Genomic DNA, 12,129 nt, shown 5'->3' with positions numbered 1-12,129 from the left:
AACTGGATCCTTTCCTTACTCCTTATACGAAAATTAATTCAAGATGGATTAGAGACTTAAATGTTAGACCTAAAACCATAAAAACCCTAGAAGAAAACCTAGGTAATACCATTCAGGACATAGGCATGGGCAAGGACTTCATGTCTGAAACACCAAAAGCAACGGCAACAAAAGCCAAAATTGACAAATGGGATCTAAGTAAACTAAAGAGCTTCTGCACAGCAAAAGAAACTACCATCAGAGTGAACAGGCAACCTACAGAATGGGAGAAAATTTTTGCAATCTACTCATCTGGCAAAGGGCTAATATCCAGAACCTACAAAGAACTCAAACAAATTTACAAGAAAAAAACAACCCCATCAAAAAGTGGGCAAAGGATATGAATAGACATTTCTCAAAAGAAGACATTCATACAGCCAACAGACACATGAAACAATGCTCATCATCACTGGCCATCAGGGAAATGCAAATCAAAACCACAATGAAATACCATCTTACACCAGTTAGAATGGCAATCATTAAAAAGTCAGGAAACAACAGGTGCTGGAAAGGGTGTGGAGAAATAGGAACACTTTTACACTGTTGGTGGGATTGTAAACTAGTTCAACCATTATGGAAAACGGTATGGTGATTCCTCAAGGATCTAGAACTAGAAATACCATATGACCCAGCATCCCATTACTGGGTATATACCCAAAGGATTATAAATCATGCTGCTATAAAGACACATGCACACATATGTTTATTGCGGCACTATTCACAATAGCAAAGACTTGGAATCAACCCAAATGTCCATCAGTGACAGACTGGATGAAGAAAATGTGGCACATATACACCATGGAATACTATGCAGCCATAAAAAAGGATGAGTTTGTGTCCTTTGTAGGGACATGGATGCAGCTGGAAACCATCATTCTCAGCAAACTATCGCAAGAACAGAAAAGCAAACACCGCATGTTCTCACTCATCGGTGGGAACTGAACAATGAGATCACTTGGACTCAGGAAGGGGAACATCATACACTGGGGCCTATCATGGGGAGGGGGGCGGGGGGAGGGATTGCATTGGGAGTTATACCTGATGTAAATGACGAGTTGATAGGTGCTGACGAGTTGATGGGTGCAGCACGCCAACATGGCACAAGTATACATATGTAAGAAACCTGCATGTTATGTACATGTACCCTAGAACTTAAAGTATAATAATAAAAAAAAAAGTCAACAAAAAAAAAGAAAAAATTATTCCACCTCACATATAGTATAAAAACTGTATAATAGTATACAGGTATGCATTACTCAACAATGGGAATACGTTCTGAGAAATGCATCAGGCAGTCCTGTCATTGTGCAAACATCATAGAGTGCACAAACCTAGAACGCATAGCCTACTACACACCTAGGCTCTGTGGTGTAGCCTATTGCTCCTTTCCTCCTAGGCTACAAACCTGTATAGCATGGTACTGTACTACTATTAGTACACCACTGCCTTCTGTAGGCAACCGTAACACAATGGTATTTTGTGTATCTAAACATTGAAAAGGTATAAAAATATGGTATAAAAGGTTAAAAATGGTACACTCTATGGGGCAGTTCCATTATAATCTTACAGGACCACCATCACGTATGCAGCTGATACTGACTGAAACGTCATGATGAGGCGCATGACTGTACTTTCATTTCTCCCTTTCTGGCCTTTGCACAAATGTCATACCCTTTACTTTTACGTATATCAAAAACTCTAAACTAATGTATTAGTTTCCTATGGCAAATCTGTATTAGTTTCCTATTGCTGCTACTATAAACTTAGTGGCTTAAAACAACACAATTCTCTTATAGTTCTGGATGTCAGAAGTCCAAAATTAGTCTCACTGAGCTAAAGCCAAGGAGTCAATAGGGCTGGTTCCTACTGCGAGGCTGTGAGGTTTCCTTGCCTTTTCCAGCTTCTCACAGCTGTTGCATTCCTTGGCTCATAGCCCCTTCCTTGCATCACTCTGACTTCATGCTTCTATTGCAACATCTCTTATTACTCACCCTGATCTCCTGCCTCCTTCTTATTAAGGACTCTTGAGTACACTGGGCCACCCAGATAATCCAGGAAAATCTCCCCATCTCAAGATATTTAGCCACACCAGCAAAGTCCTTTTCACCATATAAAGTAACATTCACAGGTTCTGGGGATAGGACATAAAGATCTACCACAATTATATTCTTACTGTTTTTCATAAAACACAGTTGTTTAAATGATCAATGATCTTTTGAAGACTTTGAGTATAGCTAAATCTATCATATATTTGCCCATGAAATTACTACTTCCAGAGCTCTTCATTTCTTTGTGTAGATCCATATTTCCACCCAGTATCATTTTCTGCGGAAGATTTCCTTTAATATTTCTTATAACGTGGGCCTCTTGGTGATACATTTTTTTTTCAGTTTTCAGAAAAACTGCATTTCACGTTTAATTTTGAAAGATATTTTTGCTGGGTATAGAATTGTAGGCTGACGTCCCTTTTTCTTTTAGTACTTTACAATGTTTCTCCATTGTCCTTTCACTTATACTGTTTCTAATGAGAGGCGTATTGTCAGTTTTACCTTTATCTGTATATAACTTGTCTTTTTTTCCTCTGGCTCCTTGAAGATTTTCTCTTTTCACTGCTTTTAAACAATTTGATTATAGCAAGTATTTTTCTAGATTTCTTTATGTTTCTTGTGCTTGGGGATCCTTGAGCTTCTTGAATCTGTGGTCTTACAGTTTTCATCAAATTTGAAAAATTTTTGGCTAGTATTTCTTCAAATATTTTTCCTGTCCCCTGCCTCATCTCTTTCAGAGGTGTTAATTACATATTTATTAGGCCACTTTAAGCCTCACAGGTTGCAAAACTGTATTTTGTTTTCAGTTTGTGTCTCAGTTTGGATAGTTTTGATTGTTTTGTTTTCAGGTTCACCAATCTTCTCTTCTATAATTTTTAATTTGCCATCAATCACATTCAGGGTATCTTTCATTTAAGATACTGTAGTTTTCCCTCCAAGAAACTCCATTTTATCTTTTCAAAATAGATATCTTCCATGTTTCTACTTAATATGTTTAATCTTCTGCTACCTCAAACTGACATATCATCACAATTCCTGTTTTAATGTCCTTGACACAGGTAATTCTCTCACCTGTGGCATTACTAGGTTGATTTTGATTGATTTATTTTCCCCCTCATTATGGTAGATAAATTTTCCTGCTTCTTTGCGTGCCTGGAAGTTTTTTATTTGATGCTAGACATTGTGATTTTATTTTATTGAGTGATAAATAGTTTTGTACTTCTACAAATATATCTGAGCTTTGTTCTAGGACTGGGTTAAATTACTTGGAAATAGTTTGGTCCTTTGAGATGTTGGTTTTAAGCTTTATTATATGGGACCAGATCAGCATTTAGTGTGGGGCTAATTTTCCGTGTTACTGAAGGAAAACCCTCTTGTGCCCTACTTGATGACTGTGTGAGCTCCAGAGATTCTTCCCTCTAACTCTTTTAGATGGTTCTTTTCCTGGCCTTGGGTAGTTTTTCACACACCTCTGCTGACCACTAAACTGAACACTCACAAGGGACTCTGCACATTTCCCGGTTCTCTCTGCAGCTCTTTCTCCAGTGGTCCTCTGCCTTGTGAACTCTAGCTGCCTTAGCTTCCCTGTACAACCAGCTCTGTTTCCTCAACTCAGGAGGACTCAGAGCTGCTCTTCTGCAGCTCTCCCTCCCTGTGCCACTGCCTGGAGACTGCCCAGGCCATAGGACAGGATAATTACAGGGCTCACCTCACTTATTTCACATCTCTCAAGGATCACAGGTGTTTGCTGCTTGGAAATCATTGTTTCATAAATTTTACCTGTGTTTTTTTATTTGTTTCATAAGGAAAATAAATCTGGCCCTTATTACACCCTCTTGGCTGAAAGCAAAAGTTGGGATGAGAAATTTAAAAGCAACGTTGGGACTGTGATCATTTCATTACATGATATCCATTTCAGTCCGCAAGGGCATGAAAGAGAAATAATGGCTATAAAAGTCAATTATGGCACTAGATTAAAAGGCCTTTCTGATTGGCTCCGGTGGGTCTCTGGCTGCATGAACAATACAGGTTTTAGATGATGGTTAATTTTCCATATCTCCCAGGAGTTCAATATAGAGAAATGCTTATTCTGGAGATGTACAGATAAATTAGCTCTGTCCCCTCACAGATGGGAATCGGTGTTATCCAGAAAGGTAATAACACAGATATCAGCTCTCCCTATTGGGCACCAACCTTATTGACAGACCCAGTTCCCCGTACTTGTCATGTATTAACTGACCAGAAGCCTGAGGATTTACTAATGAAGACTCTAAGGCATTGAGAGAGATGATCTCTAGGAACCAGCTGGCAGGTCACTCACTGCCAGACTCTTTGCACTACCTTGAATGGCTTCTTGTCCTTGGAAGAAGCCATGAAAATGGTTTATATGAACCCCTGCAAGAAAAATGACAAGGTCTTATGTGTTATGTTGGTGAACCAGAGGAAAAATGTGAAATCAGGCTTATAGAGTAATACATTGTACAGGGAGGTCTCTAATGGGTTCTTCCTCAAATCTGAGCTATTCCACAAGTTCATCAACAGCTGAGGAAGCCACATAAGGAAGGCTTAACAAATCTGCTGTTAGGGTCATGTCTGGATCTCAGCACAACACATACTTAATGAGCACCTACTATGTGCCAGGTACTGCTCAAGGCAGTTCAGAAACACTGGTGAGCACAAGCAAAGATTGCTGCCCTGGAAGGGTTTATAATCTAGAAGAAGGAGATACAGGTATAGCTACAATCAAAAGGTGAGCTACAGAGTATATTAAAAGATGGTAAGTATCTGAAAGCAGGGCTTTCCTTTAATGAATTAGGAGATGTGAACGCTGCACAGGTGGACAGGGGAGGTTACCAGACTGTCATCTTAAAGAGGGTGGTCAGGGTAGGCCTCATTGAGAAGTTTATATTTAAAAACAAAACAAAAAACAAAACAAAACAAAAAAATAGAATCAAAAAAGATGAGGGAATTAGTTATGCGGATACCTGGGAGAAGAGTGGCAGGGAGGAGGAAACAGCCAGCACGAAGCAAGTGTGTCCCTGCTCGGGTCCAAGAAGAACAGGAGAATCAGTACAGCTGGAACAGGGTAAGTGCAGGGGAGCATAGGGCAGGATGAGGCCCAGAAGGAAGAAGGGAGGGGGCACGCACCCGCACCAACAAGGCAGCATTGCACGGAAGAATTGAGGGATAACAGCATATGTACGCTCTCCTGCCGTACCCAACATCAACCACAGCACAGGCAAAACCTACACACAACCCTACAAAAGCAGGGAAGGTGCAGACTGTTGATAGAGCAGGACCTGGAGCCCTGAAGTGTGGCACTGTCGTCACCTGGATTTGACTGATACATGTCCCAGGCCTAGGGCAGCATGCCCCAAGTCCTTGGTTCTCAAAGGGTTCACAGGGAAGCATCTGGTCTTCTGCATTTTCTTCCCCAAATGAGTATCAGTGTGTTGGAGAGAGTGAGTTCTAGATTTCTCTTCAAAGAATCAGTACGTCAGTATGTTCAGTTCTTTGTCCTCCATTTTAAAGTTTAACTTCCTCATAGTTTCCGTAAACAACCTTTTCCACCAGTTTTAATCAGTAGTTCACATCTGTTCCCCTGGTCACCTGCTTTGACCTGAGTCACCCCTGGTCACCTGCTCTGACCGAAGTCACCTTTAGTTCCCTGTTTCTAACCGTCTTTCCTGCCAAACTACTCACCCCACCACTCTGGCTCATACCTTTGCTCTCTTTAAAATAGCCAATTGGAATTAGCTTAGACTGTGCGGTCCAACCCCAGCCAAAAGGGGAATGACACAGCAGTAGGGGCTACCTGCGACAGGAATAAGAACCCCTTCCCCTCCCTTGCTCAGGTGTATTCTCACCATTGCTCCATCCACAAGTGACACTTTCTATCTTTTGCTGAGAAAATTCTTTGAGCGCTCGTTCTTCTTTTCGGCACTAAGGAACAAGCATTTGTGTCTAACAATCATGACATTTTCTCCAGTGTACACAGTCACTGCTACCCCAAAGTCAGATTCCTCTAAAGCAAGTGTCACTAGCCTTGCAAGCAGGACAACCACCACTGACCAGCTGAGACTGGTGGCCATCAAGGGGACTGTCATTCCATCACTCCCCTAAGAAATCCTTTCTGCTAGTTATTGGAGAGGAAAACACACATTTATTATATTGCTGGTGAAACTCTCAGGGCAAAAGCAAGCAGGAAAACATATTTTGCGGTTCCTTGGGAGCCCAGGAATAAATGTTCAGCTTCAATGTAACAGGCACATGGGAAGATCTCACTTGATATGCATTTGGATTTTGAGCTTCTAGGGAGAAAGGAGTCGCAAAGCTGAGCGAATCATTGCTTGTTGCCCTCTAATTGAATTCCTCTAATGAAAAGATGATTCTGAAGGAAAATAAAATACCACATCCCCTGCCTCCTCTCTTTGGGGTCTGTCTTTGAATGCCAGTAGCTTTCCTTTCCTCCCTCAGGAACAGATATCCCTGGGCTTGCCTTCCAGCCCACCCCTTTCCAGCTGGGTGAGCCTGGCTTGTTTCCTCATCTCTCTTAGCTTCTATATTCTCATCTGTTAAAATGGGGTGAAAAGCCTTTGCCTTTGGGGTTGCAGTCGGGGTTGTGTGTGACAGTGCAAGGACAAAGTCCAGCCTGGGAGACTGTGAGTCCCCAGTATAAGTGTCTCCCTCCCTCTGTCCCTCCTCATCCAACGGGAATGCAAGTGCTTGGCTCCTAGAAGGGAAAACAGCTCCAGCTCTCAAGCAGCAGGCAGTCCCTGCCCAGCCCCCACCCCATTTAATCCTGCCCTGTAGGACCAGCTCAGCCTGGCCTGCCACATCTCACTGATGGAGGACTCCAGAGTGGGCAGAGTGACCACTCTGTCCCTTGGCTCAGCTGGGTACTATCCACTTCCCCACTCCCGGTGTCTGGGGCCCTTTTCTCTGCGTGACGTCCTCCCTGGTGATCCCATCCACACAGTCTCATGCTGTCTCCACATCATCAAGGGACTCCCTGAAACCTGCTCTTTCCTGGTATCTCTGTCACATCCATGCACTGTAGGGACTGAAGGGGCAGACAGGATGCCTCTGGGCAGGCACTGTGTATGTGCATGAGAGCCTTCATGCTGAAGCCACACAGTGGCTGATGGTGAGTTTGGACACTGCTGCAGGATGCTAGGGACAATCACATCCTAGGGCTCATCACATCTCCCCATGAAGGTGTCCTTCAACCCTCCCTCTTGGGGTGGGAGGGACAGGCATCCAGTGGGAGGTTGACATGGGTGACAGCTTCTCATTAGTCTCTGGAGGGGACCCTTGCAGGCATGCTCCCCAGGGGAATGGCAGGGCAGAATCAGCACTACGGTGTGGATAAACGTCCTTTGGGGAAACAGCCAGCAGGAGGCAACAGCCTGGTTTTAAGGAGCTGCCCTTTTTTGCAACCCCAAAGATGGCAGGCAATGCCCCACCTGTAGGTGGTGTCCCACTTTCCTAAACTAACTTACACTTAGACAGGAAGCACTCAAGAGGCAGCATCTGCCTCCAGGAGTTCAGGCTAACGGGCACTGGGACCGCATTCTGGAGGCAGCCTGCATGTACGTGTGTGCCTTGGTGCTGCTCCCAAGTGCTTGCTCCAGGAACCTGCTCAGCCATCCACACATCCTCCTTGGGACCAGGTGTGCTTCTGAATGCCAGTGCTGGGACAGACCTTCCTCAGGCTGACCACCTGCTGCCTAGCTGCTGAGTTCCACATACCCCTAGCTGGTTCCCCTATTTCTGTCCTCTCTCTCTATAGGATGGTGCAGGCTCTGCTCCCCTAGCCCTGTCACTGCCAGGGTCACTCCTGGCCTTCCCCTGTGGCCAGGTCCTTCCCTGTCTGCTACACAGATGGCCACAGGCATGGAGACTGCCCTGCCCTGGGTACCCACATGCCCCTCTTGGCACCCCCCACCCATAAAACCAGTCAAGCCATGGACCTTGGTGTTTGCATCATGGTGAAAAAGTGTGCACTCAGGGGTGAATGAGACTTGAGGTCAAATCCTCTCTCTACTACCTACCAACCAAGCCATTTTGAATGTTTGCTTACTTTGACTTGGTGTTGCCATCTGGAAACCATGGACAGGATCTCGGGAGCTATGGTGATGACTAATTGGGATCACACATGTTGGAAGCGTTAGTACCAAACACATAGGCAATGCTCAATAAGCGGTAAGTGTTTAATGGGGTTGTTATCATATAATCAATTTATTACTTGTTAGATTTTCCCAATGTGATATGCTCAAATGTTTAATAGTTTTAACCCTCTTGTTTATCCATGTGAGGTTTGAAGTCAGGTGACAGTGTCCTGCGTCTCTAGTGTCCTAAGTGTTCCATATTAAAATGTTAGGCTACCGGAGTCAGTGGTAACCCTGAAGCATTCGCCTGCAAAAGTGCCCGTGTGGGGGACTGTGTGTAGACATGTGCCTGCAATTGCATGTGTAGGTGTGTATGTGCGTATGGCTATATGGGGTGCACATGTGCAAATGCCTGTGAGGGTGTGTTTATGCATGTCTCTGTATGTGAACGTGTGTGTGCATATACATGTATATGTGTGCCAAACATGTGTGTGCATACATGTATACGTGTGCTTGTGTGTTATGTGCATGTGCTGAGTGTGAATGTGCATGTCCTCCAGCAGAAGCCAGAACTGCTGCGGGAGGGCTGGACCCATGCTCTGTCCCGAGCCAGTCCTCCCAGGGCTGCTTACCTCCATGTTTCTGCAGAAGGTGGCATTGGTGCCGAACAGGATCTGGCACTGCTCGTTGGCACTGTAGTGCATGCCCGGCAGCTTGTGCGGGAGGCGTACCGTGTGCTGGCTTCTGGGGTCCGTGACTTGCAAGCAGGTGCTAACTTTTGACCTGAAACAGCCGAGAGGCAAGTTGACTTGCAAATGTGCTGCCTAGGTTTTTTGTTTTGTTTTGTTTTGTTTTGAGTTTTCAGTCACTGAGAAGGAGGCACCTCTACGTTCTTTATGGAAAAAGGACGCAAGCACTGTACACACGGACTGTGCTTTTTTGCTGTGCATTCCTTTTTCTACATGGTCAAATGTGAATCTTCGCTCTGAAGGCAATAAGAACCTGGAGACTTGGGAGGGGCATAGAAATGACATCCATGAGGCTGACGGACTTTTATTGGGGAGTTTGAAAGCTTTCTTTGATGAAAATGATTTTGGAATAGATTATCATATCTTCTTAGACTATGGCTTTGAGCAAATACTATCATGAATAAAGAACAAGCTAGACTTGTTTTACTTTAAATAAAATCAAAGTGCTTATTTCCAACTCTTCAGGTTCTCTTCGAGTGCTTGTGGGGCCTCGGTGTTTCACTTGACCCCGCTGTCCCTGAAAGCCACTGGCAACACCTGCCAAGGACTTCAGGATTTCAACTGGGGTAGGAGCATTAATGTACAATGAGAGGTGCATCTCTAAAAGAGTGAACTGGGGGCCGGATTCGGGGGCTCACGCCAATAATCCCAGCACTTTGGGAGGCTGAGGTGGGTGGATCACTTGCGGTCAGGAGTTCGAGACCAGCCTGGCCAATATGGGGAAACTCCCATCTCTACTAAAAACACAAAAATTAGCCAGGCATGGTTGTAGTCCCACCTGTAGTCCCAGCTACTTGGAAGGCTGAAGCAGGAGAATTGCTTGAACTCGGGAGGCTGAGGTTGCAGTGAGCCAAGACTGCGCCACTGAACTCCAGCCTGGGTGAGAGAGTGAGACTCTGACTCATAAATAAATAAATGAATAAGTGAACTGGGGATTGCGAGGCTCTGGCTCTAAAGGAGGTTACTTACTACGATGCTTTTATTTCTCAATTTCTAAAGGCAGATGGTTTAAGGCAGAAAACCCAGTCACTTGCCAAGATTATTAAGGAAAAAGTTGCATGAACACGAGACACACAGACTGATCCTGGTTTACTTCTTCTGGGCTCAGGCACACAATACTTCTCACCAGTGGGACCAGTGCTATGTACGTGAGCAAATAAAAACACCCCATCTTGGCCGGGTGCGGTAGCTCACACATATAATCCCAGCACTTTGGGAGGCCAAGGCAGGCAGATCACCTGGGATCAAGAGTTCAAGACTAGCCTGGCCAACATGGCAAAACCTCATCTCTACTAAAAATACAAAAATTAGCTGGGTGTGATGGCACACGCCTATAATCCCAGCTACTGGGGAGCCTGAGGCAGGAGAATCGCTTGAACGCTGGAGGCAGAGGTTGTAGCGAGCCAAGATCGTGCCACTGCATTCCAGCCTGGGAGACAGAGTGAGACTCCATCTCAAAAAACAAACAAACAAACAAATCAACCAACCAACCAACCCACTCCCTCTTGTCACCATGACCCTTGTGGGTAAAGCAAAATAACACTGAGGGGCTTGCAGCATTTCTTAAGATCTGTGGTATCAAATACTCAGTGGGAAGTAGACTACATTAAAAGTAATGAGTGCATTTTTAAGCTGGTTTACCACTGAACAATATCCCCATCAACAGGGAACGTCATGAAAAAAGACCTGGGATGGCCCCTTTGCCACTACATCCTGAATTCACCAGGTACTTGAACGTGTTACTGGACTGAGAAGCTCCATCTGCACGTGAGACTCGCCGACTCACTGCTGTCTCCCAGGGTGCATGAATTAACACGGCTAAGTAGTTCAGGGACCAGGGTCTGCACAGTCACTCTGTAAATTCAACCCTGAGGTCTTGACACTAAGGGACCTGCCCCGTCCATGGGTATAAAGTGTTTGACAAAGACCTGAAACCAGATGGCCGATTCTTCCACAGAAATCTGAGAATGGAAGGGCGCAGACACCTTCTGGGAAGAAAGTAGCAGTGAGATAAACACAGCCCTCCCCTCCGCAGAAGTAAGGAAGGTCAGCAAACCCACCCCGCAACCCCCAGCAAATTCACTCCCTCTCTAGGGAAGCGGCCTCCATCTCCACACCAGGAAATGCTCCATTCTGCAGCAGCCCAGGGGCGCCCCAAGGTGGTGACCACTGCAGAAGAATGAAATGGTTTCTTTTCAAGACAGGGTAACCATGCTGATATTTCAATCGACTGGCAGTTACGTAATGATCACCCACTGTGCGCCCGTCGCCGGAGCAGATGCGCACGCGGGAGACGTTCTTGCCATTATAGGACACTGCGCTGACTGCCTCTTGAGGCTAGAGGCAAATCCCAAAAGAGAGTCGTTTCTCCACTTCACACTTGCTGAGACTCCAATACTTTTGTCTTTTGGAAGTACTTCGGATTGCATTAATCCTATAGAATAATTCCAGGACTTACTTGAGGAAGTTTTCAAGGTCATCTCGGCTGCAGGAGGACCAAGAGAGGTCACTTGGGTTCCGGCCTTTCACCCACTCTCCCGACATGATGTGGGACCTGCCAGCGCAGGATGAGTGGTCATCATCGTGGTTCATGCCCAAGCTGTCCAAGAAGGAGAAGGAGAGAGGGATGCTTATGCTACAGGGCTTCTCATGTCCAGTTCCAGGAGCAAGCGGACCATGCTAAGCTAAATCAGCTCTTAAAAACAAAAGCTGACATAAGGTGTAAGTGGTTCTCACAGAACAGACCTACAGACATGTGTTTTCAGAGAAATAGAAGGTAAGGATTTGTTTATTTAGCGAAGGAAGATAAATTGAGCAAATGACAGACGCTAATAGCATTCACCAAATAACAATAAATCAACGAAGTATATTAACTCTGATAATTAACTGTGACATGATAATTCTTAAACTCTAAGCTTCTGATGGTTAGACTTGTTTTCTTACATTAAATATTCCAATATTCATGGTTTAGGTGTTTCCGTTCCTTAGAGATCATTCACTGTGCTAAGAGGAATCACTGGGTACCATCCTAAACACTGACTTACAGAATGTTCTGAATCTAAGCCTTCAAACTCATTACAAAGTATGGCTTTTCTATCTTTCGCTTCTAACAAGATCACAGCTGTCACCTTCCCTATTCAGCTATACCTGAGAGATACCAGGATGCCTGTCTCAACCTGGATG

At 44.8% G+C, this 12,129-nt stretch overlaps 1 protein-coding gene across 1 annotated transcript in view; it reads right to left on the bottom strand.

Annotated features, from left to right (window-relative positions):
- Positions 1-12,129, bottom strand: part of ADAMTS17 (ADAM metallopeptidase with thrombospondin type 1 motif 17) — a 367,353-nt gene that overhangs the window by 170,802 nt on the left and 184,422 nt on the right. Inside the window, exons 9-10 of the mRNA XM_007990567.3 lie at positions 11,405-11,545; positions 8,830-8,980 (exon numbers count right to left, since the gene is read on the bottom strand). Of these exons, the coding sequence (XP_007988758.3) occupies positions 8,830-8,980; positions 11,405-11,545 (292 nt within the window). The remainder of the gene's footprint in view (positions 1-8,829; positions 8,981-11,404; positions 11,546-12,129) is intronic.

This window comes from Chlorocebus sabaeus, chromosome 29 (genome assembly GCF_047675955.1).
Source record: "Chlorocebus sabaeus isolate Y175 chromosome 29, mChlSab1.0.hap1, whole genome shotgun sequence".
NCBI classification, from domain to species: domain Eukaryota; kingdom Metazoa; phylum Chordata; class Mammalia; order Primates; family Cercopithecidae; genus Chlorocebus; species Chlorocebus sabaeus.
This window is presented reverse-complemented; position numbering and strand designations above follow the sequence as displayed.